The 27,659-nt window shown below is 39.9% G+C and overlaps 1 protein-coding gene across 2 annotated transcripts in view; it reads right to left on the bottom strand.

Moving 5' to 3' along the window:
- Window positions 1-27,659, bottom strand: part of LOC133128253 (sorting nexin-9-like) — a 47,503-nt gene that overhangs the window by 18,548 nt on the left and 1,296 nt on the right. Inside the window, exons 2-12 of one of the 2 annotated variants that reach the window (XM_061241632.1) lie at window positions 22,770-22,856; window positions 21,553-21,627; window positions 19,195-19,296; window positions 10,938-11,012; window positions 8,704-8,869; window positions 5,536-5,662; window positions 5,187-5,271; window positions 4,919-5,044; window positions 4,506-4,623; window positions 2,908-3,038; window positions 445-548 (exon numbers count right to left, since the gene is read on the bottom strand). In XM_061241632.1, coding sequence (XP_061097616.1) covers window positions 445-548; window positions 2,908-3,038; window positions 4,506-4,623; window positions 4,919-5,044; window positions 5,187-5,271; window positions 5,536-5,662; window positions 8,704-8,869; window positions 10,938-11,012; window positions 19,195-19,296; window positions 21,553-21,627; window positions 22,770-22,856 — 1,196 coding nt within the window. The remainder of the gene's footprint in view (window positions 1-444; window positions 549-2,907; window positions 3,039-4,505; window positions 4,624-4,918; window positions 5,045-5,186; window positions 5,272-5,535; window positions 5,663-8,703; window positions 8,870-10,937; window positions 11,013-19,194; window positions 19,297-21,552; window positions 21,628-22,769; window positions 22,857-27,659) is intronic. The other variant, XM_061241633.1, reaches the window with a different exon arrangement.

Below are 27,659 nucleotides of genomic sequence, written 5' to 3'. Positions count from 1 at the left end.
GGCATAGTTTTGGCCTGCGCTGGAAGATGGCCAATGATTCTGCTATCCTGACCACTGTGGGAAGTTACAGTGTCACGTAATGAGCTTCCAAACGGTGTTTATGATGGAAAAAGCAAGTTTAAAGGAAAATGTTGATTGAATCCTGGCCATTGTGCTTCTACGGTAACTCACTGTTGACAAATGTAAAATCTGTTCCTTGAATTGCTGAAATGATATAACAATGGCAGATGTGATTTTAAAACATGCTAAAACTAACACTGGCGCAATACAAAACAGTGCTATGACATGTTATGACCTCTTATTCTACAACTTGATGTCTTAAAATCTATACAATTTGTAGAGAGACTGTTCAAAATGCTAATTCCCCCACATGCTCCACTGTCCTTGACTGAGCTCCCCCTATCTGCACTGATGTCAGTGCAAACTCACATAAGTGGAACTCACACATCAATTAGGTCCAGATCAGGAGCCTCTGGCTCTATTGTGGAGAAGATCATCACTCCCACAGTCTCATCCTTTTCTGCTTTTCTCTTCCCCATCTTCCAGTCCTGAAACAAAAGTTCTTTAGTTTATCTTTAATAAAAATAATACATCTATACATCAGAGATGGGGACTCGAGTCAGCAACTTTGGCTCGAGTTGCACTTGAGTCGCATATATACACGGACTCCAGACTCGACTCAGACTCATCCAAAAATGACTTGAGACTCAACTCGTCAATAAGGAGTCTGCCTGAATAATGTTTAAATTTGAGTTTAAATAATTCAGGTTCACCTAGCCAAACAGAGAATTCAAATAAAAGATGCGGGAACAAACAGGTCAAATTTCAACAGACATTTGAAAACTCATAAGGAAAGGTAAGTCAGTTTACCAGCACCGGAGCTGATCCCACCGCTGTTCACTGTTGCGTTAACATAAGTCGTGTTTCAGACTATAGCTAATATTCATGTCACCGTTTAATCAGAATACCAGAAGCGCATATTTTCTTATTTTGTTGATTGCCAAGTTGTAGCAATGTATGGCTTGCATTTCAAATGGTTGATCTTGAAAAGTTATGCAAGCAAGAGAACCACAGGTGTAAGATACAGTAACAATAAAACAAACTTCTTCAGGTTGGCTTGAAAAGCCCCGTACATTTTCATTGTCAGTGTACTTCACGCAAGCAGCTGCATTTTCAGTAAAATGGCCATGTAATGGGATTTTGATCTGGAACCTGATCAAGGGTTTCACTATTTTAAAAACCTTTCAGTATGATCTTTAGGATCAATTTGCAAGTAGGACAGCTAGTGATTTAGAATGTCTTGTTAGGTGACGTTATGTACTAGTTGCATGGACATGGTGTTCCAGTGTCCAGTGTCCAAATATGAACTGTATTTCCGAGAGAGCTTGTTTGTAAGTGACGTTAACATTAAAAGCTATTGTACATGGCTGTGTTTGCATGCGGTTTTGAAATTATCCATCCATCCATTATCTGAACCCGCTTATCCTGATCAGGGTCGCAGGGGGGCTGGAGCCTATCCCAGCATACATTGGGCGAAAGGCAGGAATACACCCTGGACAGGTCGCCAGTCCATCGCAGGGCACACACACCATTCACTCACACACTCACACACTCATACCTACGGGCAATTTAGACTCTCCAATCAGCCTAACCTGCATGTCCTTGGACTGTGGGAGGAAACCGGAGTACCCGGAGGAAACCCACGCAGACACGGGGAGAACATGCAAACTCCGCACAGAGAGGCCCCGGCCGACGGGGATTCGAACCCAGGACCTCCTTGCTGTGAGGCGGCAGTGCTACCCACTGCACCATTTGTGCCGCCCGGTTTTGAAATTATTTATAATTTCACTATGCAATAGTGCAATGGCATTCCTTAGGATTCAAGGTTCTCTTAAACCATAATGTAGATGTGGTCCCAAGATCATAGCTCCTGATTTCTTGCATATCTAGCCTCATTACATTTTTTTGAATGATTAAAGTAAATGCTTAACAGTTACCTTTCATTTAAAATGAAAAAGTATGAATATTCTAATAAACCAATAGTGCAACGTGATTCAAATTTCAACACTTTGTAACTTTGTTTACAAAAAAAGTTATAATTAGTCGCAGATTCATATTAAGCCTAGACTAAATTTAATTGGAGATTATCCATACAAAGCCAGGATTAATTTACCATCATCTTATATTACAGCCTTTGGTAATGCTTAAATTATGAGTCACAGGGGTCACACAGTTCTTAAAAAATAGAATGGTTATTTATTTTATATTATTTATTGATATATCAATTACCTACCACACCAGACAGAGGTTTTCTCCAGCCATCCTGAGAAAGGCTTTGCCAAAACACTTTGCTCAGGCGTGGTAGTTCATTGATATATGAATAAATAAATTAAATAACCACTATCGTTTTGTGTGCCCCTGATAATACTGCTTCTTCAGTTGTCACACCACTTGATGACATATACAAAATATGTCTTCTACACTTCTGGTTTCTATATCTTTAACTAGCATAGAAATCGTGATGAATTTCTATAGCCATACTGTTGTTTAGGTTGCACCACTCTGGAGACTTGAGACTTGACTTGGACTCTAGCACAGAGACTTGAGACTCGACTTGGACTTGCATTTGATGACTTGTGAACATTTCTGCTATACCATGGATATTTATTGAGACGGTGTAACTATGGGTGTAACAGTACACAAAAAATTAGCTTTGACTTCATGGTCAGTACATTCTTGGTACAGCAGAAAGAAATGTGAAATATAAAACTGCTTTTCATTTATTATTAAAATGCAAACAGTGGCCATATTTTATTGCTGAACAACATTTGTCACATTAATACCGAGTCATCGGGGGGAACTTTGGAGTTCTGCACAAAGAAATGACATGACGTAGATGTGCGCTACCTTCTCGTCCTTGTAGGTGAGGAATAGCTGAAAGACCTCACTGTTGGAGACGATGGGGTGCCGGCACATCCGGGTCATCCAGCCCTGGAGACGCTCCATCCGCATCTTTATGAACTCCTCCTCAAAGCGTCCTGCAGGGGAGTGGAAGTATTGTACAGCCACATTACGGTTCTGCTCAAGCATATTTCAGTTTATCACTCTATTTATTAAATTGCCCTATGTTTTACATATTAGAGTTTTTTTGAGAGGCTGTCTGCAGTGAATTTGCTTCAAAACAGCTTCAGACTCTCAGTAGGTTTAGTCATTTTATTAGTCAGAAGGAACTTGTTACACATACTATCTTTTTTAGTATGGAAGACAACTGAAGTAACATTGCTGCGGAAAAGTATTTGCCCCCTTCCTGATTTCCTCTATTATTGCAGGGATACTGTGACAGGAACTGGAATTAGCATTGTTCATGCTAAAAACCTACCAATTTGTCTGAATTAAGGCAATTCTGCAAAGAAGAGTGGGCTAACATTCCCCCGCAGCGATGTGAAAGACTGACATCATTATAGGAAGGGTTTGGTTCCAATAACTGTGGCTAAATGTGGTGCAACCAAGGGCGCAATTGCTTTTTTTCCCCACAGGGGTGATTTGAGTTTTGTTTAAAGTTTCATTAAAGAAATGAAATAGTTTGTCATAAGATCTAACACCATTCAGTGTCACATACATGTAACACTAGAGTAAATCAGGAAATACTTTTTCACAGCACTGTATGGCCAAAAGTATGGGAACAGTGAGAGCTGGATGATCCTGAATATAATATAAAAAAATATTCTACTCTATTCTGAGCAGGGGACCCCAACTATGGTTGCCAGATTTAGAATTTGTCCAGATTCCATGCTCTCACATATGGCAGTTTAAAGATTCATCGCAAAGTAGGAACCAATCGCACACCCAGCAGGGACGGCAGGGGGCAAGTGTAACCATGCAAATGGAAGATGGAATTCATTACAAACTAGTGGTGAAATTTCAATCAATTATTCAGACCAGAACAGAAGAAAAACGGGATTTTGTGTTTTTATCAGAATCAGCCACCAATTGAGACCAGGGGAGATGCCAGGGGAGCCGAGTTAACTGTCAATTAACTTCTGAGCAACATAGGAAATCAGGTGATCCTGCAGCTGACCAGGACCAGGGTTGAGAAGCACTAGCTGAGCAACTTGAGAAAACCAGCAGATTCTATGGCTCTCCAGAACCTTGGCTGAGAATCTCACATTTAGAGGCTAAGGCTGAGTCAGAGACTGAAAAAGATGCACTGTACTGCCTGCCGAAACCATGAACAGCACAGAATTTCTCGATCAGTCGTTCTTTGCCCTCTATCTTTCATAGCGTAACCCAGGAAAGGTTACAATCAGCTGGGTATTCTCTTCCTCTCTGCACAATAACAGCTCATATATCAGAGTCATATATAACAAAGGACTCTGCAGTGACAGGACTGCCTTAAAAATGTGACTGGAAATTCCAAATAAAAATGAAATCTGGATAAATAACTGCAATACAACTTCAAATTCAATGAAGTAGAGAAAAGAGCTTTGCGCTGGTACTTATTTTACCTGTGACCTGTTTGTCTGGTAAAGAGGGGATAGGAATGGCCGATCCAAACTTGTCCAGAAGTCTTTCATAGAGCCAATCAAAGTGTTTGTATCTGTGATTGACAGGTCTGTTTGTAGTCTGTAAAACAATTTACCTCACATTAACAAGAGCGACAGACAGGTAATACTGCAGCCCAGAACATAAAATGTAATAATTTAAGAGAGCCTGCATGCATCAATTCAATATATTTTAAACTGAAAAGAGGGAGGCTTCATGGCACGCTAAAACAAGTGTTTATTATAACTTAACATCCACATGAAAAGGCACAAAATCAAAAGCCACTAGATACATTCATATGTTCATCACCAAGCATGCACACTTCCGACTTCCATGTCGGGAAATATGTTTTCATATAACATGAACAGGAACTTACATTTGGTGCGATTTGATACTCAATGTAACTCTTCAGGCCGTACATTTTGGTACCCTTCTTGGGATCTGCTACAATGCAATCCAACTGGGTCTCAGGATACAACCACACTGGGCCAACCTCTCCCATCTGGAATCATAAAGAACACATCTGATAGGACCATAAAGGCGGTGAGCAATGGTAGTTCTAGTCCAGCAACTAACTTGCAGCCTCAATTAAAGACCTTAGTTAGTTGCCACAAAACAACTAAGCTATAAACAGGCTTACTCACATAAATGGGAAGCTTTTCTTTTCCCTTTGCTGACTGTTTTGAAAGAAGATATAACTCTGGACCAGATTTGGAGAAGCCAGGGAACCTGCAAAAAATTTATAAAAACACTTGATACTCAGAGATACAAAGAGATAGCAACAAGGTCATAGGTTTAGTGCAGTGGTCCTCACTCCTGGTCCTGGAGAGCCACAGGGTGTGCTGGCTTTTGTTGTTACTCAGCACTAGATCAATTAAAGCACTTCATTACAGTTAACACAGGTGAAAACAAAAACAGGCACACCCTGTTTCTCTCCAGGACCAGGAGTGAGTACCGCAGGTTTAGCGTGGGGAGACAGGTACGCTTTCTCACTTGATTTTCATTGTAGATCCATGGGCTCCTCTGTTGGCTCCTCCCTCCCCAGCCTCGGACTCGGCATACCCCCCTGTTGACTTCACGTCGTCCCACTCATCATCCCACTCGTCATCGTCCGTTGCACCTGAGAGAGAACGCAACAGAAAACTGAGGCCCAGGGCAGTCCTATGCATTCTTAAGCTTTCTCTGTAAGTGTGAGGCACTCGCATTCATTAATGAGCAGATGAACATTTTCAAGTCCCCAAGCAAGTTTACCTACAGGATTAGTGATACATTATACACACAGACATATAACTAACATTTAAGCAGTATTGCACATTTTAAACTGAGCAAATTAAAATAGCTTGGCTATCTGTGTATTTATACCACGATTAGAGGAATTCCGCCATTCCAGGCCTGTTGTGCACATAACAGATCTTTGCAGACCACTCATAAGCCACTTTGTCAAAATCCCAAGCAATGAGGCTCATGCTCCAAGCATTATTTCAGAAACAAGTGAAGCTCAATAGATCACTGAGGATGCACTGGGTCTCTTCAGAACAGGTAATATTTCGTTTGTGACGAGGCAGCTGTGGCAAACAACCCAGCCATACGTAGAGTAGCCCATCCTTTAACCAAAAACGATCATCTGGCCATCCTACAATAATGCTCCAACCATCCCCTGACCATCCTCCAACCTTCTTACACCAATCCTCAGACAATGCCTCAACCATCAATCAATAATTCTTGCACCACCTCCCATTACCATATTCACTATGGGAGGTGGTGTGGTGTTGACAGGTCCCCAATCAGAACAGTTAATTTCCAGTCCAATCACAAAACTGTGACTCTAAACATGCTGAAGACCACAAACGTAGGCCTGGTGCAATGACATGTGACCTGAGGAACAGCTTCACAAAGGCAACAGAAATACACATACTGGCTCCTATACCAGATTGCTGCAATGGCCCTGTCTCATACAATCTCATCAGTGCAGATTTCCTCAGTGGGAGGCAGTTTTCACTGAGCCGCCAACCAACTGCACTAGTGTGTTGCATCATGTCACCTCAAACCACTCCATTCCCAAGTTGGCTCTTGACCAATACATTTTCAAGACAACAGAAAAAAACAAAATGGAGGAGCCCAAACATGACATGAAAAAACATAGGCTAAAACAGGCTTTATGATGTGTCTTGTTGGAAGTTAAAAACACACTTTGTAATATGCTTCTTCACACACATACACATGCACATACAATACTGTACATGTATTTGAAAACACTAATGGCACATTAAGCATTCAGGACAAGTTATTACTGTTATTACCGCACTCATGCCAAGTTAATAATCCATACCACATAAGGCCAAGTTTCACAAAAGAGAAAAGGTCAGCGCAGGGTATACCTGTGTAATCAATTAAGCATGGATAGGGATATATATCTTTAAAAAAAAGAATAAAGAGAAGAGTTATCACTTCATACAAATTCAACAAGTCATTTTTCCGATTTCCTGGACAGAAAATCAAGAACTGTGAAAGTCACAAAAAGAGCTATTTCACCGACATAAGTACAAAAACATAATATAATTCACCAAGAGGCTGGCGTACTGTTCACACAATAGGTAGTGTGCAGCAATATTAGGCCATTTTAATTTGGTCTCGTGCTCATCTCATCGTTTTCTAAATGCACATCTTCAAAACAGCCGTACCATAACACAGGCACATTTTCTAGTGCCTGTGTTATGTACCAAGTGGTTCACAAACTTGGTCCTGAGGGATGCCCGTTTGGTTTTCATTCCGTACTAATTTTTCTTAATTGCAGTTTAATGCTTTGAGGGATTATTTACCCACTTAAACTACATAATGTAAGAAATTATACATGCCATGAAGAATACATGTTTCATACAGTATTCACAAACCCTGGCCAAAAGACACAGACAGCTATCTCCTTACCTTGTTCTGTGTCACCTCAAACTTATATAATAGCTTCATGCTCATTGAATAACTGCCTTTATTTTCAACAATGTAGTAATCACTCAACCGAATCAAGCCATGAAGACAAAAGAACGTGATGGCTTCTTATGAGGCTAGGAGTGTGTGGGAGGGCAAATTCAATGCTTATTTCAAGGTCTTTTTAAAGTGACCCAAATTCTATGAAAAATTACAAGAATTGTTCTATATAATGTCACTATAATGTTATGCAGAAAACAAAGAGCTCAACATGGTTACGATAGACATGGTTAAGAAATACTGACTTCAATGGTAAGTCCTATACACATGATTATTATAGAACATGATAATTAAGAGCACAAAACAAATAGAAGCGCTACTAAACATCATTAAATTACATCAGAGCCCTGCTATACCAATACAATTCTTTAAAATGGATGTATTCCACAATTTCTTGCCATCCGTTCACCAGTACTGACTTCAAATGTAACCTTGGACTGATCTGTCGAAACATTACCGGATATGTGGCTCTACCAGAGTACCTTTGCAGAAGTAATTGCCACATTATTTAACAGGAAAAAAAAGGTTTGACGTGTGCAGCGCTTGAAAAACCCCGCAAAAAACCGGCTACTCATTGTGTGGCAATAATGCTTTATTTAAGTTAATAAGCAGTAATCTAACCTGTCTGTCTGCTTTCGGGCTGCAAAATTTCAATAGATTGGAATGCAGCACCTTTTGACACTCGGCTTTCGATCCTGAAATCTCACATACAAGCGAAAGTCCTTGCCAATAAAAAAAGGGCAGGGGTCTGGAGAAGCGTTTTTCAGAAAGGGACCCTGCCACAATCTTGCTCCTTCACTCTCCTCTGGGCACAGGCACTGGAAACTTTAACCAGGGCCAAATCTTCCATAGTAAACTCTGAACAGGGCTGAATCTGGCAGAACCTTCCTTTGAGCACATGACCTAATACCACAGGAGCGAGTCAGCCTTTCTTCTGACCACGCCCGATAGGCCATCTTTCTCCGACATTGACTGAAACACAGTACTATTATCCACCATAAATACTTGTAATTCGGCATAAATTCAAGCTCAGACTCAAATCACCAGAGGCCTTTTCACAAAGATGTACAACAAAACCAGCTTGTTCATCCAAATATTTGCTCTCTATTTAGTAACGGCAATTTTAAGATCTTGATACTGATTGTTTTGGTCTAATGACCAAATTGGACAGGCCCTTACCTGGACCCTGGTAGGCTTGAGGGTGACCTTGTGCAGTAGAATCCCAGTTTCCTGCTGTTGCGGCCTTCCCGGTTTCGGTGCCTTCCGGCGTGGCTGCCCAGTTGTTAGCGGAGTTTGCAGGCGGGTCGGAGTTCCATGCAGACCAGGGGTCATTTCCATTGCTCGCCTGTAACAAAGCAACACTAGCTTTCTGAATACGACAGACCAGAGCGACACAAAGAAATTAATTTCATTGTCAGGAAATTGAAACCACCCAATTATGAGGGTTATGAGAACACAATATTCAGATTTCACGAATTTAAAACAAAATAGTTTTTCTTTAAATTTTCTAGTAATATTGAAGCAATTTGTCAAGTCGTATTATGAAAGTTATTTATGTAAAAAGATTCCTGTAGTTAGAATTAGAATTCGATGTGGTTTATCAGCAACGTCCCTTAAATATGCCTCACTTCTTTTTTCATTCAATTAATAATGGCTATGGTGAAATGGAGAACAATGACCACATTTCACCTTGTCTTGCTACATGCTCTTACACTCTTGACCCTTCCTGCTACTGATTCTCCAGAAATCGGTGGATTCAAAGAATAGCTTCATAAATACTTAGCTGATGGTAAATGGAAAAGGAAATTGCGCCCTAATACAACCGAACTATACATTTATCGTGATTCTGAACGTTTTAGATTTTTATTTTCTTTGCTTGTGAAAACTTGTCATAGAGGGAAGAGGTTTCTAACAATTACAGTGGCCCCACTCACCCAATTGCTATGTGGCCATTTTAAGTACTTTGAGCCCTAAAAGGCAAAGCTGGTCTATCACCAACACACAGAGAAGAGCATGACTGCAGAAAGTTTGCGGGGGTTGAATATCTTGAAGCTCTTAAGTCCCTGTCCAATGAATGTCTAGTAGTGTGAAACAGGCTTAATGGTTCATCACATCAATACAGCTGGCCTTGAAGCTTGCAGAGAAATTCTTCCTCCCCTATAATTACGTTACACATATGGCTATTTTCCCATTGAATGACTCACTGCTTTTAAGGCACAAAACAGACTGATATTAAAACATAATACCTTTCTGGATTCAGTTGTGTTTAAAAGACTGATTTCTCTAAATAGGGAACCTTTTAAAAAAACCAGCAGCTTTGCAGGCAATATTTGTACATATGGCAAAGTTCATACAAACATCAAAATGCAGAAGTAGTGGTTGCTCAGAAAAACACCACAGCAAAACACAAAGTTGCATTCATCCAATTTTTTTTTTTGCATTCACAATTTCCGTGCATATGAGACAGAGGATGACCATGCGAGGGGGGAAGGGGGGAGGGTCTAGTTGATTCCATGTCAGAGTCACAGCGAGAGAAACAGACCACACTCAAACCATCAGTGGCTCAGAATGAGCCTTTTACTTCATCCAAAAACACATCTCTTTGCTGAAACACACACACCCAGACAGGTGAACCTAATCTGGGGGATACCATTGTAAAAAATCACACAAGATAATGTGAAATTCTGGCTACGGTCCTCACGCTAAAGTGAACTGGATATGACGGAATATTACGGCAAGTAGAATAGCTATGGAAATAAAATGAGCGCAAATATGATGCTGTTCTATTTGACTACATCAGATCAGTAGTAGACTGTAGCAAGAGAGTCCAAAAAATGCTGACCAGAGTAATGCATAAACTATATTACCTAATTTTACTATGTAGCACTGCAGCACATTTTCTGACAAGTTACATGCTGAAACAGCAATGAAAACATGATTGATTACAAAACAGGTAATGACATTTTTCTGTAATCATGGACCATGAAAGCAGACAGCATTACCAACAGTATGAATCATGAGACACAGATGCCTTTATTTACACAAGGCACAATTTCAGATAAATAAATAAATAATAAAATAAAAAATCACAATATATATTTTCTGCAATATATAACAAAGCAGAGTTACGTTGAAGGTTAATTTTGGGAGAAACTCTGCAGTGCTTATTCAGGTACTACACTGAAGCCTTCTCATTTATGAATTGGGTGTAATTTCATTGATAAACATGAAAAAGTGAATCAGTGCTGGTGGTGATGCCGGTGATCAGTGCAAAGTCATGCTAGATTGAGTTTGCGCTGTGAGAATCAGTCTGGGCAGCAACAGGGTTGGGGAAACGGGGTTTTAGAGTGTGGGTGGGGGGGGGCGAAATCATGCTCAACACAGGCTGGGCCCTGTTCACCAGGCCACGTTACCTCGTCAGGGGATGTGGAGGAGGGGACCGGAGTTTCGGGAGTATCCGGCTGAAAGGAACAGCCTGTAATATCCACCTTGGGGGAGAAAGGTGACATCATGAAGCACCTGTAGGCAGAGTGTTACCTTGGCAACACGCGGCAGCAAGGCTGATGTCAGGCGTCATTGGTCAATTTCTGCTATGACGGCAAATAGCCATAAAAGAACTTAGCAACGTACACACATCATCAACAAAGCTTTTAGAACAAGCAGACCAACTAGAAGACCTGGAACCAAAAATGATGTGCCAAAAACAGTGAGGGGAAAAAAACGATTTAAAATGTAATTTCCCAGAAAGCTGTTGTGAACTGGTGCCAGACTCACAAAACAGGTGCAGTCTGAAGAAGAAAGTAGAATACAGGTTTAATGTGATTAAATTGTTTGGTACTTTTGGAAGTAGACACACAATATCAGCTTCAGCCACCAATTTTCATTTTTCGTCGCTCTAGTCAAAAGCTTGTCCATTTCCCACCATAAGATTGAACATCCCACTAGCAGTCCGTCCCACTAGCAAAGCAAAATACCTGTTGATGAATAAGGAGAGTGGAAAAAAATGTGCGATCCTTCACCAAAGCGGTGACGGTAGCCTGTGCCTTTCCACACTGCAGCCCACATCCAAACTTGCACAGGACTGAATTGAAAGAAGACCAAGACCGATGAGGAAAGTGTTGAAACTGCACATGAGAGGTCCAGTGGTCACCGCATGAGAGAGGTCAAGTGATTTATTTTCCAAGTGGACCAAATTTTGAACCCACCCTTACTCCATTCAAGGCTTCGATCATTAGTGAAATGACTGGTGGGCTACGAATGTAATTTTTAAATTATGCAAAAACATTTTGAATGTCCCCATGTCATCTGACATTCCACAACCATTTATTGAAAATCATTTGCTGATCATCTACACTTACATTAAAATAATAAAAAATAATGAAGTAGGCGTAATTAACATGGTCTAGTGTAGGCTGTAGGTCTTTCATGCATTTTTAAACACACATTTAAAATGTAATATGACATTTTTTATTGCATATTTTTATAGTGTCATCTTGTAATTATAGCCTATATGGCTACACAGATGTAATGTGTGTAGATTACATTAATAAAGTATAGTCTGTAGCCTGCCCCTGTAGTCAATGGTAGTCTAGATTTTTTCATCAATCAGAGCCATCCATAGATTGTACTGTAATTGTACATACTACCCACATTATCATAAATGACTAAGAATTACTCCATCCACAAAACGTAGCTTAATGGCTGAAAAATATTTGCGATACATACCAAAAATTACTTAAGGGACATACGATCTGGTTGCTGCATTTAAGTTTATAATTGCGCAGTGACCGCTGGACCTCCCCCACATGGTGACCTCCACAACCTCCAAAACCTTCACAACCTCCCCTGCACGGTGACCCCACGACTTCCACCGTGTGGCTACAATCACTCGCACGGCCTAACTGGACCCAGTAACTGGATCCCTCTCGTGTGAAAAGGGTTTGTTTCCTCCTGTGTACTTTAAGCTAATTTTGTCCATAATGGCGCTTCATATTGCATCGATGCCACTGGCAAACCTCACCAATTTATGCAGTGTACTACTATAAGACTTGACGTGAACATCACAGAAACTTGAAAAATGGCTTAAAGTTTCTCCTTTATTGAAATACTGAGTCTAAATGTATAACAGTTAAACCTATACAAAATGCAAGCAGCATACCCTGGCCACACTGGTCACCGGGCGATGCACTGTGGCTGCCCACTGCTCCTCTTGGATGGGTCAAATGCAGAGGACACACACATACCTACGTAATAATTTAGTCTTGTACATTTTACTGTACTCTATAGAGTATGTAATCTTTTGTTGCATGGGAATGGGGTGATATTTTAAAAATGTTAGCCAATCAGTCCAAGAAAAATTTTACAATCATCTAGCACATATCAGCACATGGGTACACTAACAATGCTCCTATACGAACGCCTAGCTTGTAGCCATCAATATGATGGGGAATATTAGCAAAGGGTAAAAAGTTGTCTATTACAACCAATATAACATCAAAATATGACACAAGTAATAAGTTAATAAATGACATGCAGTAATACATACATCTATGCTGAGTTTGTATGTTTCTTCATTTGACTTCCTCCCTGCTGCTTCTTACAACCTCCCTAAATCCAGGTCAATATAGCTAAAAATTGCTTTAGCCATTAGTCGGCAAATTTAGCACCCTTCCCAAAACCAGAGGTATATTATGGCATAACTTATGGTTGGCTGTGCAAAGCTTTGCAGGGTTCTAAGTCCTTGTTACATGGTTATCGCAGTCCTCCTTACTTTAACCCTCTGGTGTCTGAGGGCAAAATGACTATATACAGTGATAAACCCTCAAAGGGTTTCATGTCTTTGTTTTCAGCACTAACTCAGCTACAATAATATGGCAACAGTCAGTAGTTCAGAATCATATTTTGGTTGTAAATTTCTCTACAATCACAAAAATTGTAAATAGTAGTTTTGAACACTTACTGAATGCTGTAAAAACACATACTAATCTACAAAATTTTTGGATCACTGAAATTTGTTCATCGAGGTCTTGGGTATCAAAAGGTGACAAACTATTTTAGCAAATCTAATTAGAAATATAAAATAAATTAAAAAAACCTAGTGTTGCCACAACTATTTTCCAGTTGACAATGGGAGGGCAAATGGCCTTTCTTCAATGAATATTTATGTGGTATGCGGTCCTGCCAGGTAAGTAGGGTTTTCACACCTGGCTTGACCCCTCCCTACCTCTCAGACAAAGCCTTTCCACAAAGCAATACTCAGTGAGCCATTTAGAAAACAGAAACAAATTTTTTATTCAGGAATTTAATGAAATCACCTCACAAATTACAAACAATGATGATGCCATTCACAAACACCTCAAAGTTTTGCATGCCATTTTTCAAAACAGTTCCTGTTTAGCTGCAAGCACAGGGGGACATCACACTCTTTGCACTTCCACAGAGTGTTCTGTTTTTTCCCCAATGTCCATCCTGCAGAGCATGTACATCTTGCAAAAATGCAGAGGTATTATTTTGAGATGTAATGGTTAGAATATTTCATAAATTCGGAACAGAGTGGTAGCTTACAAACGCGCATTACTGAATATTCAGATGAACACAGAGAGAAGTTGCAATACAGCACACCAATATGATCGTAAGAAATACACTTGCTCTTGGAGTTGGTCTGTTTAGCTAAGTTAGTTCTGCTTTTTCCTCAAATGTAGATACAGTATGCTAATATCGATAGTGCGAGGATACCCAGTTTTAGAATCTTGGCTCTGCCACTACACATCACATATGTATTATTTTGAGATGCAATGGTTACAGTGTGGGAATGTACAAATGCCCATATTGCTGAATATAATATAAACGAAGCTGGAGAAGTTGCAGTACACAAGGAAGAAATGCACTTACTTGAGATGTCCAGCCATCCGTGCCATAATGAAACGTGTTCCGTGATGACATTTCTTTCTCTCAAAAGAAGTGAATAGCCTATCTAATTGGATTAGATATGTTACAATTGGCCACCAAATTTTGTCAAAAAGGGAAAAATCGGAAATATATATATTTTTAAAGTTTGCTTATATATTACATATTTAGTTGCAGATATTGATGGTAGAATGATGTCATATTATTACACAAGAATTGCTCTCCTATTTTCCTATTCAGTGAGCAGCATTTTTAACCGATGTATTAGAAAACCTTCAGGCTACCTTTATCTTGTTGCTATAATGGAACACACATTGTTGGTGGTGAAATGTTTATATACAGTGCAGTATATGGATTTGAAATATTTGAATATGAGGTTAAAATGCATAGTTTAAAATGCATTTGGATGGGTATTTACATCCAAAGGCAAACAAAAGCTTATCAAGAAGAATCAAAAACTAGACACTGAAAGCTTTATACCTGCACTAAGGAAGCAATTAAATATACAAGACTAACCAAAAATAGCAAAGAAGCCAATTGTCCAATTACCTTTGGTCCCCTAAAATGGGGGAGGGGGGCTATGTTTAAAAATGAGTTGCTATGCATTTGTTTATGTTCGTATATATCCACGCTCCCAGATAGATGCTATTGTCTAATTTGTCATGCTAGTTGCAGATAAAAGGCTGGGAGTGCTTGTTGTCTCGTCCAACTACATGACAATGGTGGCACTTAGAAACTCCATATTTGATTTAGTTGTCATGTATCGCTTATCAATGAAGCCAGACCAGAGTTTGTTGCTTCCACTCATAGCTTGGCGTGCGCGAAGGGGTCACGTAAAGCATGGACCCCTAACAAGTGAACCATCCCATCCCTGGGGGAAACAATTATAAATTGTGTGTGCTCTGCTGCTCGCCACATTCGACACTGGCATGACCAAGATTCGCTCTGAGACCATGGAGACCATCCATGCACCAGAACTAAACCTTCAAACCTTAACTGGACAAGTAACCAACAACTCCCACTGATAAATGTAGATATTACTGCAACCCCTTGAATGTATATTCAAGGAGCAAATCTGTTTCACAGTCAAATACACATGTTGTTACTTAGGCCTAATGCCTAAACCAAATACAGTCTGAATCATTTACACAAGGTACCAATATCTCATCAATTTCAGTTTGCTTTGCTTGAAAAACCACTTGTCTAATATGGAACTGTAAAACAACAGTGGAATTCAAATGCAGAGCCAAACTGTTGGACTTTGGAACAGACAAAGAATCCATTTTGGATTCTTTGTGACAAACTTCTGCCTATTTTCCATGTATATCTGTAAATGAATAATATGAGTTGAAAAATCCCAAATTAATGATGTGCATATGCTTTTTGTACAGGGGCTCTCCATACAAAGCATTGCAAGTAATTTGTATTAAATGTTTTTGAGTCAAACTGGGTGTTGCAAATTTATTTTAAAAAATTGATGCATTTTTCCTTTAAGATAAAGAAAATGAAAGCATTGAACACTTCACACTCCTTGATTAAAATAGAGAGGGTGGCCTGAGTAACACTGCTATTTACAGTGTAAGCCCATTGATGGGAGACTAACATCTGTTTGTCACCAAAGAAAAGGCAAAAAAAAAAAAAATGTATAGAGAAATCTTATACAGCCACAGTTTTCACTTCCACCTTCTGCAGCTGAATGTGAAGTGAAACGCACCAACCAAGGCCGTGAATTTAAACCACCTGCACACGCCAACTCCTCAGCTCTAGTGCACACCAACCGTTCTGTCTTTGATTCGGTCTTTGTGCACACCAGCTCCTGAATCCCTGAATCTCAGCCTTTCATTCGTCAGTAGAAAAATACACACCTGGTTTAATCTTGAAGCGTAGCCAATTTTATGATATTTATGTGGCATCTCCCAAAATAAGCTGCTATTTTACCCAATTTGGAATGCTTAACTGTTGGCCAGCTGCATCTTCCACAAATGTGGGATAGAAGAGGCTGGCATCCAGCTGCTACTTACTTTCATTCTGCAGTCCTCCAGTTGAATAATGCAGCCATTGCAGAAAATGACTACATCTCCCATTCCCCACCATGACAAGCAGAGCAGAAGCGGTACACTTTGTGATCAGGCGTGAAAACCTTTGCTGATGTAAAACCCCTTTCACCCTGACCAATGATATGTGCAGTTAGGAATTGCTTGGTGGGGCGATCATTCACAGCTGGTAAGAATTTGATTCTAGATCATGGGATACATACCTTTGCATAACACTAGCTTCCCTTTCTTTTCAAGCCGAACCAACAGCACAAACACTTGCTTGATTACAATGTTGCCTTCCAGGCCAACTGACTTCCTATTGACAGACTGGTGCTGAGAACACCACTCAAAGCAGGGCTGGTTGGCAGCTAACAGGAATGTAAACACCACTTATGAACAAGACCAAGAGAAGAGCATTCCCACACACCATCATTGCAAGGACGGATTGGATTATGTTATTGAAAGTTTTTAGCCTGGCAGACTCTTATAAAACACAATAAGAGCACTTCATTGATAAAACATACTTCTGAACAGATACAGAGATTTCACCTTGCTCTTATATTCCTCATAAAGAATAAAAGCTGGGCTATTTTCGCTATACATGTTTACGTTTCAAAAACGGCAGACTTCCCCACAGACAAACACTTGGGCCAAGACTGAATACAATCATCAGTTTGAGCCATGCTGATACCAATTACATTTAGCAGAACAACACCTCACCAGTTCCATTGATAAAACAGATCCAGGTCTGTTATAAGCAGCAAACCAGAACAGATCAGTTTAAGATACAAATGATACAGTTAAACTATTTCAGTGTAAAATTCAGTGTGTCAATCCATTTCAATAATTCATAATGTTCATAATTTTGTATTCCACTGCATTTGTGTGTTGAATTATTTCTGTTGCAGGTACTCAAAGTTGACGGTGATTAGCAGCCCCTTGGGACAAAAGATAAGCATTAAAACACTGATTAGTGTTATTGCCCAGGCTTTACAATAATATGCTGTAGACGGCTGAGTAACACCTAATGATATTACACAACAGTACATTAGTACATGTCAATCATGGCCTGAACCATGTTAAATGTGGTGAACTTTGAATAAGAAGACAGGCTTTTACAGAATAAAAAGTACAATGTACTTGTACTAGTGAATGCTAACAAGGAGGATGGACATCAATAAGAACCCATGCAGGAGAGGGCTCATAAATTCTAGGAAGTAGCTTTGCCAATTTATCCATCCATTATCCTAACCCGCTTATCCTGAACAGGGTCGCAGGCTGGAGCCTATCCCAGCATACACACCATTCACTCACACACTCATACCCACGGGCAATTTAGACTCTCCAATCAGCCTAACCTGCATGTCCTTGGACTGTGGGAGGAAACCGGAGTACCTGGAGGAAACCCATGCAAACATGGGGAGATCATGCAAACTCCACACAGAGAGGCCCTGGCCGACCGGGATTCGAACCCAGGACCTCCTTGCTGTGAGGTGGCAGTGCTACCCACTGCACCATGCACCATCCGTGCGCATGGCAAAGCTACTTCCTATCTACGCATAGAATAGTGTCAATGTGATGATTTAATAGGGTCATTGAGTGGTACTCCATTTGGAACACAATGGTTATAATTCTGAGCAAGAAATTTCACCTCAACTGGTCAACAGCATTTTAGCCCAATCTTTAACCAGCTGGCTAGGGGCTACATACATTTGCTTATGTTGCTCAGAGAGACTGCAAATGTGGAAATACTGGTTTCAAATCTGAAACAACCACATGCTAATATCACTGGATATCACTAATACAGTGAAGAACTCTTGTCGTGATAGATGTACTGAACTCACTCACCGTCCTTCACCAATGCAAATTATGTGCAAATGTTCCTAGATAGCTTAGATTAGCTATACTTGCGCAGGGAGGGAAACCATGTAACAACCTAAATGATGCAAAGCCTGCGTAGCTAGTTCAGGCACACAACTTGATAAGCGCCGTCCCCTCACATGATGCTTACGTCTAATGGGAGGGGCTATATAAAGCACCAGCCTTACTCATTTTGGATGCTCTGCCATGCAATGCTGCCTGCTAGTTATTGCCACATCTGCCCTGATGCAATCATACAAAGCTGCTCTGCTGCCTGGTTCATTCTGCATGCTACAGCCATTGCACTGGCTGGCTCTTTCTGCTGCACCACCTGTTTTGGAATGCACTGCCATTGCCATATTGGATGCTATTACCACTTTTGCTCACTGATTTTGCTCAAATTATCCTACTATTCCTAATTCATGCCCAGCATCCACCAGTGAACTCTGCTTCTTAAGATCCCCATGGGGGTGGGGGGGTTGTTCGTAGCCACTCCCGGCAGGCTTACAACAGGGAGTGATGAGAGGCAGAGCCGATGCCGAAGTTTGCATTTACATTAAACCTCAATAATACTGCTGTGAGTTGTGAGTTGTCTGATTGAATTGTGTTTCATAGGGACTTAATGAATGCAAAATAAATGTTGCCTTGATTGTATCTACATTGCTACATTTTCTAAGTCTTATTTAACCTTAATTTAGGCAGTTCAGTCAAGTGCCAACTTGGATTGCGTAGCCTACCGGACAAAGGAGGGGGATGAAGTGGCTGGATGTAGGCAGTTTTTAGGTTTTAAAAGTTTTATGCGAAACCACAGTGGTTTTCCATCGCGTGAGAAGACCAGCATAAATGACACGATGAGCGTGGTTGGTACCTGGTTGCTGGCGGCAACGTTGGCTGTTGCCGGGGCGAAGGTGTCAAAGAAGGACAGGTCCGGCGGGGCTGCTTTTCCAACTGCCGGGGAGGCTTTGTTGACCTGTAGAAAAGTGTGAAGGCAGAACACACTTCACTCCTCAGCCCCCTCATTTTGTTATAGAGTATACACTTAGTTTAGAACAGTGATCCTCAATCCTGGTGTAGGAGAGCCACAGGGTCCACTGGTTTTCATTGGATGACACATATCCAATTTTTGAACTGGCGGTAGAATTTACAATGAAAACAAACACCAGCAGATCCTGCAGCTCTACAGGAACAGGACTGAGAACCTCTGACTTTGAGCTGGCTCAGAACAACCGGTATTAGAAACGAGGCCTTTATGATGCTTTACGAATCTATACTATACTAGCACTTTATTAGGTATTTATTAGACTTATTGGTAGGAGAGCCACAGGGTCCGCTGGTTTTCATTGGATGACACATATCCAATTTTTGAACTGGCGGTAGAATTTACAATGAAAACAAACACCAGCAGATCCTGCAGCTCTACAGGAACAGGACTGAGAACCTCTGACTTTGAGCTGGCTCAGAACAACCGGTATTAGAAACGAGGCCTTTATGATGCTTTACGAATCTATACTATACTAGCACTTTATTAGGTATTTATTAGACTTATTGGTAGGAGAGCCACAGGGTCCGCTGGTTTTCATTGGATGACACATATCCAATTTTTGAACTGGCGGTAGAATTTACAATGAAAACAAACACCAGCAGATCCTGCAGCTCTACAGGAACAGGACTGAGAACCTCTGACTTTGAGCTGGCTCAGAACAACCGGTATTAGAAACGAGGCCTTTATGATGCTTTACGAATCTATACTATACTAGCACTTTATTACGTATTTATTAGACTTATTGGTATTAAAAAAAAAAAAAAAATTAGTTGGCAGGCATTGAACTTAATGTAATGCGCAAAAAAACAAAAATGTGTATCAGTATACATGATTCAATACAATTCACTATATTATCAAAATAGTTTTGCTTACAATAGATACAACATCTACTGTTTATTTTGTACACATGAATCCCTTATAAAGGATTACTTGTTGTAGCAGACTGTATCCATGCCCTTGCCTATAGGATTCATGGTTTTAAGGTTTGAGTGAGCAGTTAGCTGCACACACGGTTGTGAAAGAAGGCTAAATGCTAGTCCTGCAGGAATCGTCTGGATGGGGAGAGCACAGCATTCCTGTCTCATTAGTAAGCAGTATATGCAAAGGCAGGGGTTTGCATGAGACTAAATTGTTTATCAAGCCTTTCCTCTAGATTCCCCAACAATATCACATGCACTATGAAATAGACTCTTCTCTGGTAACAAAGGAAGTATTGAACTTATTTCTGTGCCAGTGAAGGGTCTCGGGACCTGTCAAATATACACACTCATACATATAGAGACAGAAACAGATACATACACATATACACACACATACAGAATCCTGCCTGAGGAATGAGGTCCAATTGCATTTCATGCACGTGAGTGTGCATAGTTCATAAGCAGAGTGTGTCAATGTGTATCGATTTTTGAGTGGGTTCAAGCAATCATTTGCTTTTCAGTAAACTCCCTTCCACGGTTACGGCCCATTACACATTTTTTGTACATTCATTCAGACAGTCAAAAGTAGAGTTAGCCAATGTCAGGAGGGAGTCTCAGGGACTTCACCTGGATTACTGTAAAAAATCTAATCTTAGAAGGGTAGAGTATCTTACAGTTGCACATGCCTGAAATATATGAATAGATTACAGTAGCTAGATAGTTTGACTTTCAGTTTCAACCGCAATTATCCTAGTACAGAACATGAAAAAGGGAAACAAAGTGACCTCTAGAGAAATCTGTAGCAGGGTTCACCTAAAACACCCAGTACAGATTTTATTACAGTGAGGAACCTTATGCCGAGCCAATCAACGTCTGCGTTGGAAGTTTAATGGACAAAGTAGGACAATAAATTGTTCTGACACAGTTCAACTCTGAATCAGCAGCTAGACCACAGCAAACTGCTGCTTAACTATTCATCTGAAGAAAAACCATGCTTAGTGCAAAGCTAACTTTTTGGGATGATAATCACATGTTATGAAGATACAAGTACCAGAAGCCTATAGTTCTGTTTTCACTAAAAAGCTTTTATCACGCTGCCCAAAAACACAGTAATAACAATTATTACATGAGGGTATCCAAAGCTAAATAGATGGAACAGCCATCGCTGGTTCAATTATGAGCAGCATGATAACACAGGAAGCCTTCCAAATTTCAATCCTTTGTTGAAAGTTTTTGGAGAACAACAGTAATTAGCCTGTCCTACCTCAATATAGTCTTCTGGAACCAGTCCTACTTCTCCCCTGGAGTTCTGAGCTTCTATCCAGCCTCCACCGATGTTCTACAATGGGATTAAAGTTTGTGAGAAACACAATGGCCAGCCAAACTGCCTGACCTCCAATAATTCATTAGAATGTGGAAAAAGCCACATTAGTTTAGTTAGTTTAGTTTAGCAAGCTAAAGAATCAGGACACCTCATTAGCAAGACAAAACGCATTTGGTAACAAAACAATCAGTTGATATTGTTAATTTACAATAAATATCAAAACTTTTTATTATTAACTGTTCATTGTTAATAAAATGTTGCCATTTTAATTTGTGTACTGTCAGGGAAGCAAGGATTAAGTAAAATATGTTTATTCTCTGAATTCAGCCGTTTGGCCCAATGGCGAATTAGGAATTAGTTCCCTGACAGTACATGGTGTACATGACATAAGAGAGGCTTATTTTGTATTCCATCGAATTTACTTCACACAATTAATGAGGGTCGATTTTTGCCTGAATTTTTCCTGAAGGGCAGATGTAAAGATGCCTTGAAGATGCACCAAGATCCTTACTACTCCCAAAGTAAGAAAATATCATACGGTACAGATTAAGCAACCACACGAGACTGGGTGTTTGTCACAGAAAATAGTTATTAAATAATCTATTAAATTAACCAATAGGCTAACTTATGCCCAGCAGTGGAAAATGACTGAATACAACATGCTCAATCGTAATGGTAGCAATAAATGCTTGAAGTAAAAAAAAATCAGTGTTGCTGCTATTTAAAATATAAGTAGATTCATATGCTGCTTTTAAGTAATCCTCCAAAGCAATCATGGAAAACACTAGAAACGGGTTAAGATGTGCTGGAACCTCCCACAAAACTTTTCCATTCTATCATGGCAATAGTCAAACTAAACAGGAGTTTTACCTGCGTCGTGTAAGATCTGCCTCATTCGCAAAATGCGATTTGTAGGCAGTCCCATTCGCTGATTATGTCATGAGCTGTAGCCTTCGTAAATAAGATTTACGAAGCAAAATTTCAAGCAGACTGCGACCACACCAACATACCCTCGTCAGGTCACATTTTGTATGTAAATTTGGCCCATAATTTTAGCATCTACTGAAAAAAAAAATTCATACTTCCTTATTCTAAATAATTTCAATGAAGGGGTCAGATGTTGCAGGCCTGATGGAGTCACGCGATTGTAGGCTTACCTGGTTGGTGATGGTGATCGTCTCACCCTCTTTCACAGTCAGCTCATTATTTCCAGGTTCAGCTGTGAAGTCGTATAAAACCTGAGCCTAAAAAGAGGGTAAGGGATGAGACCGTTAGATGGTTTAACCAGGATAGTCACATTGAGACTGAGATCTCTGTTGCAAGTGAGCATACATGTCTACAGAGAGTGGGAGGAAACTGGAGAACCCGGAGAAAACCTTCACAGGCACGGGAAATAATTCTCACTCTATTGAAGCAAACCCCCCCCCCCCCCCCCCAAACACCTGAAAGCAGCAGAGTCAAAAACTAGAAAATTCTTTAATGGCCAAGTATGCTGCACAAACAGTACATGCCACTGTGTTGTGAAACAATTAACTTTACAGTATTAATTATTCATATTGTTGTTTATATTCACATTTCTCTACATGAGAGGGCACACTCTGATGGAAAATCCAGCTTGCCTCCAGCCTGGTTTAAAGTTGACCCTGTTCATCTGGCGGGCCACCTTAGGACACACAAACCATCACCAAATTCCAGATGAAATCCAGCTGAAGCAGAAGGTTGTTTCAGCTAGATTCCATCTTAGGCTATTTGCTGAAATTTCCACTTTCCTTCACTGAGTAAAGTTTACAGTTGCTTAACCAATGAATACTGAACAAGCAGAACAAGTTGGGCTGGAATATTCTTGTCAAAACCACAAATCTTATGTACACTCCAAACATGTGGACTGACACCCACGAGATGCGGCATGTAAACTAGGGGTGGGACATTTTACTACAATATTCCCTGAATTTCCTCTGCCATTTCTGGTGTACTTTTTTTTTTTCGGTGCCTACAACCTGTCTTACAGCAGTAGCTCCACTTGCAAAGAAAGAAGTGAATAAGAAATGGACACCCATTCACCTTTCCAATTATAAGGCTTAAGTAGACTTCAGTCATTGTTTGATCATGGTTCATTGAGCTATTCCGGGAAACAAAGACATAAGACTACATCTTAAAAATCATGGCCTAAGATTGCAAAACCTTATGCCTACAATTTGTGTTTGTTTCGTGTACTGCACTCAAGTGGACAGAGGACAACAATATGAGGCACTGTGGAAAATATATATGCTAACAGAATTTAACAAACTCTTATACCTGACAGTGGCTCAAAACCAAATAAAAAAGGAAGAGGCTGGGTTAAAAACACAAATGTGTGTTGCTCACAGGAGACAATGTGTGTCTCCCACACTATAGTATGTGCGATACAACTTGTAAACTACATTTGGCTGCAAGTGCAAGTCCCTTTGAACTACAAAGATTAAATGTGTGCCTCAAGAGATATAGGCTATTGACGATTTGTAGGCTGACACCAATGTGACATTTCTGTGAAGTACTTGCACAACTATAATGTTCTTACATGACACATGTCCACATGAAACCTGTCAGTTTTAAATTTTTGCTTCATAATGCAGTGTGTAATTATTTATAGTCAAAAGTAACATTAGCTTTACATCTGTGTTCTATTCTTCTATGTTAATATTACAATGTCATATATCAGTAACATGACTAAAATGCAGAAATTTTGTCATATTTTATCACATTGCAGCATTTTAGCCATGTTACATGTTGCTTCCTTTTTGATTTTTATTTTCCCCCCAAGAACCCTACAAAGATGCCCAGGGGAAATGGGGAGACAAACAGACAGAAACATGTGTTTTCATGTTCGTGGGATTCATTTCTGGCAGTCATTGCAAGTCAGTCATATGTAATGTAGGTGATCATAAGACTGTACAATTGTATGATTAAGAATTTGACTGGGAATACTGGTTTACTCAAGTAAATTGTTCCACCCCTAATGTATATGAATTACAGGACAGAACAGCAGAAACAAACAGACCCCAGGGCTGCAGCAAAGCAACAAAGCCCTCCATGTAAAGCACCCTTCTCAGGCATGCAGAGCCTGCTGGGCGAGAAGAGAGCAGCTCTGTGTCTGCCTAGGAGGGAGTGACGGCAGAAAGTGCTGGAACACTGCAGAGTATAGGAAATAAAAATGGCTTTGTTCATTAGAAACATGCTTTTACAGTCTCATTAAACCAAGTTTCTGCATTACTACTCATGTGGTTCTCATGTCCGTGATAAGTGAAATTTTAATACCTGCCAGTACTGAAAAATAGCATCAAAACGTTAAAGCCTTTTGGTCCGGTAGGTATTATCTGTAGAAATAGTTCACCTTTAAGTACAGTACCACCAGAATGCTAGACATGGCACTTGCTGTGATGTGAGGCTTGCTCCTGAAAGGCCTAAAACTTTGTGCAGGGGAAGCGACAGGGTCAGTCTTACCCACCAAATTTCAAACCGATTAACTGTAATCAGTACTTTCATATTTAATATGGCATCCTGTAAAGTGAATTAATCTGTTGCCTGACTATTTAAACTCTTTTTGGGTAGAGGGTAGAGGGGAATCGTATTCCAAGGGCCATACCTGTCTTTGGATTTCATACAAACTTCCAACTATGCTCCAATACCACTTCCCTTATAGATTAGGACAATAAAATATTTCATACAGGGACATGAGACCAGCTTTAGCCTTCAGTCATGAGCTTATCAAGAAATGCAGCTAAAACCATCATAAAATCATAAAATAATTGGGCTAATTAAAAATGGTGTGAAATCCAGAAATAGAAATATATAAATGGCTTGTACAAGACAAGGTTCCCCAGCCTGTACTGGCATACTACAGTCTGGACAAACCTTTAAAATGCATTTGCTGAGTTAGGATATTGAAACAAAATGATCAATCACACTGGCACACAATCGCAATAGCTAGCTAACCCCTGCATGGAATACCATTGGGCACTCTGGCTTCCTCCCACAATACAAAGACATGCAGATCAGGGGGGGGGGGGGGATTAACAGGGCGTTGCTGCAAAAGAACATGCATGCTCAGTCAACCTACCCTGTATAAATAAAGGTTAATTAACAAAAGACAGTCTGGGTAGACCATTTCTTGACACCTGACATTGGTAGAAGGAACAGCTAAGCTAAGGTTTTCAAGGATAAACCATAGACTAATTTAAAGCAGTTAGCTGAAATTGCACAACATTGGTCTGAAAAATGTGGAAAGGCAGCATCAGCTGTTGACAAATGGCACATAGGCAATTGCAGAACCACCAATCTTGCAGCTACCTACTTTGAGATATTATACGTAGTTCCTTTATACGCAGCTTTCCTCTCTGTGTCTCCATCACACTGAACCTGGAAGCAAGCAGTTGCCTCTACTCTCTTATGCCGGATGAGCACTACCTAGGCCAAAGCTTTACATATGGCATATCTTTACAATGAAAAGCTTTAATAGACTAAGTCATGACTTTTAAATGGAACCATGCTTCCAAACAGAACACTCACCTAGTGTATGGCTATGTTATGCAAAATAACTATTGTAATGAGAAATGGACATGTCAGGCAATTCTAAAAATAATAGCAGAAAAACAAATGTCATTTCCTCTCCTTGCAACTGATTCTGCGATTTATGAGTCACATGCAAGTCATCAAACAGAACCAACTGTATCATGTCATACATGTTTGCGCCAGAACTTAAGGCTGAGGTGCAAAGGTTATTTCAGCAAGAGCGATCACCACTGCCTTGGAAAAGCACTCATGGACTGTATCCATCACATGCGGTTGAGAAATGCTCGTGACTATAGTTATTGAAGATTCTATGAGGAAACAACCCACAGAACACGTTTGGTTGGAACTTAATTTCCCATTGTGATCAACATTATAAGGATACCGTACTTAGCCCACTCACTTCAATCTCTTATCCAGAAGGACTTACAAGGTTGTCATGAAAAGATTGCCAAGGGCACATATTTAAAGACTCCTGACGTACATTTAATTTCTAACATTAGTATAATTTGAAAATGCAGGGACAATACTTGCTTTAAAAATTTATGAAATGCATATGCGGCCCGTGTACAGTACTGTGCAAAATTTGTAGGCACGTGTAAAAAAATAATACATTTAAAAAAGAAAAAGAAAACCTTAAAGCGAAGATGCTTTCAAACATAATAAAATGAACAGTTTCTAAATATGGAAAATGTACTATTAAGAGCTGAACAAACTAAATCAAATCAATAGTATTTGTTGCGTCCATCCTTCGTCTTTAAAATTGCATCAATTCTCTTAGGTACACTGTCCTGCAGTTTTATAAGAAAATCAGCTGGTAGGTTGTTCCAAACATATTGGAGAACTTGCCACAGTGCTTCTGTCTTTGACTGCCTCTCCAGGTAATCCCAGACAGCCTTGATTTAGTTTTTATAATACTAAATATGTTTCCTTCTTTAACAAAATAGGAGAAAAAAAAAAAAAGTTTGGAAATATGAATATTCTTTACTGAGACACGCATGCAGAAAATGCAAATTAAACATCTATGACCAACACTTATACAGTAACGGGGGTATAAACTTTAAGAACGGCCTTCTATGCATTCTTCCCATTAAAGAATGAAGAATTTTTTAAAAGCCAATGTTCCTTCCGCGATCCAAATTTCTGGATCCAAATCCAGATTTGTTCATGGACTGAAATTTAAGCGATTGAGCAAAATAAATTGGGGGAAAATGCTTTAGCCAATTAACTCCACTGGCTAAGGAATTAACGTGAGAGAATGACCGACACCTTCACTTGTGGCATATAGCCCATGCGTGACACCTGTTAATTATTTCCACATTGTTTACATAACTACAAAAATAGTGTAGGCATAATTTTATGTATTTCCACAAGTTGAAATACCAATCGCTTTATTAAAGTCCAGATATAAATCGGACTTTCACTTCCCGCGACATTGCCATTTAGCCCGCGTATTCCCAAAAACCACAAACATGCGACCTCCCTCGTCGACGAATATATTC

The sequence above is a fragment of the Conger conger genome, chromosome 5 (assembly GCF_963514075.1).
Source record: "Conger conger chromosome 5, fConCon1.1, whole genome shotgun sequence".
Classification (NCBI taxonomy): Eukaryota; Metazoa; Chordata; class Actinopteri; order Anguilliformes; family Congridae; genus Conger; species Conger conger.
The sequence above is the reverse complement of the archived record's forward strand: the minus strand, read 5'-3'. Positions and strand labels throughout refer to the sequence as shown.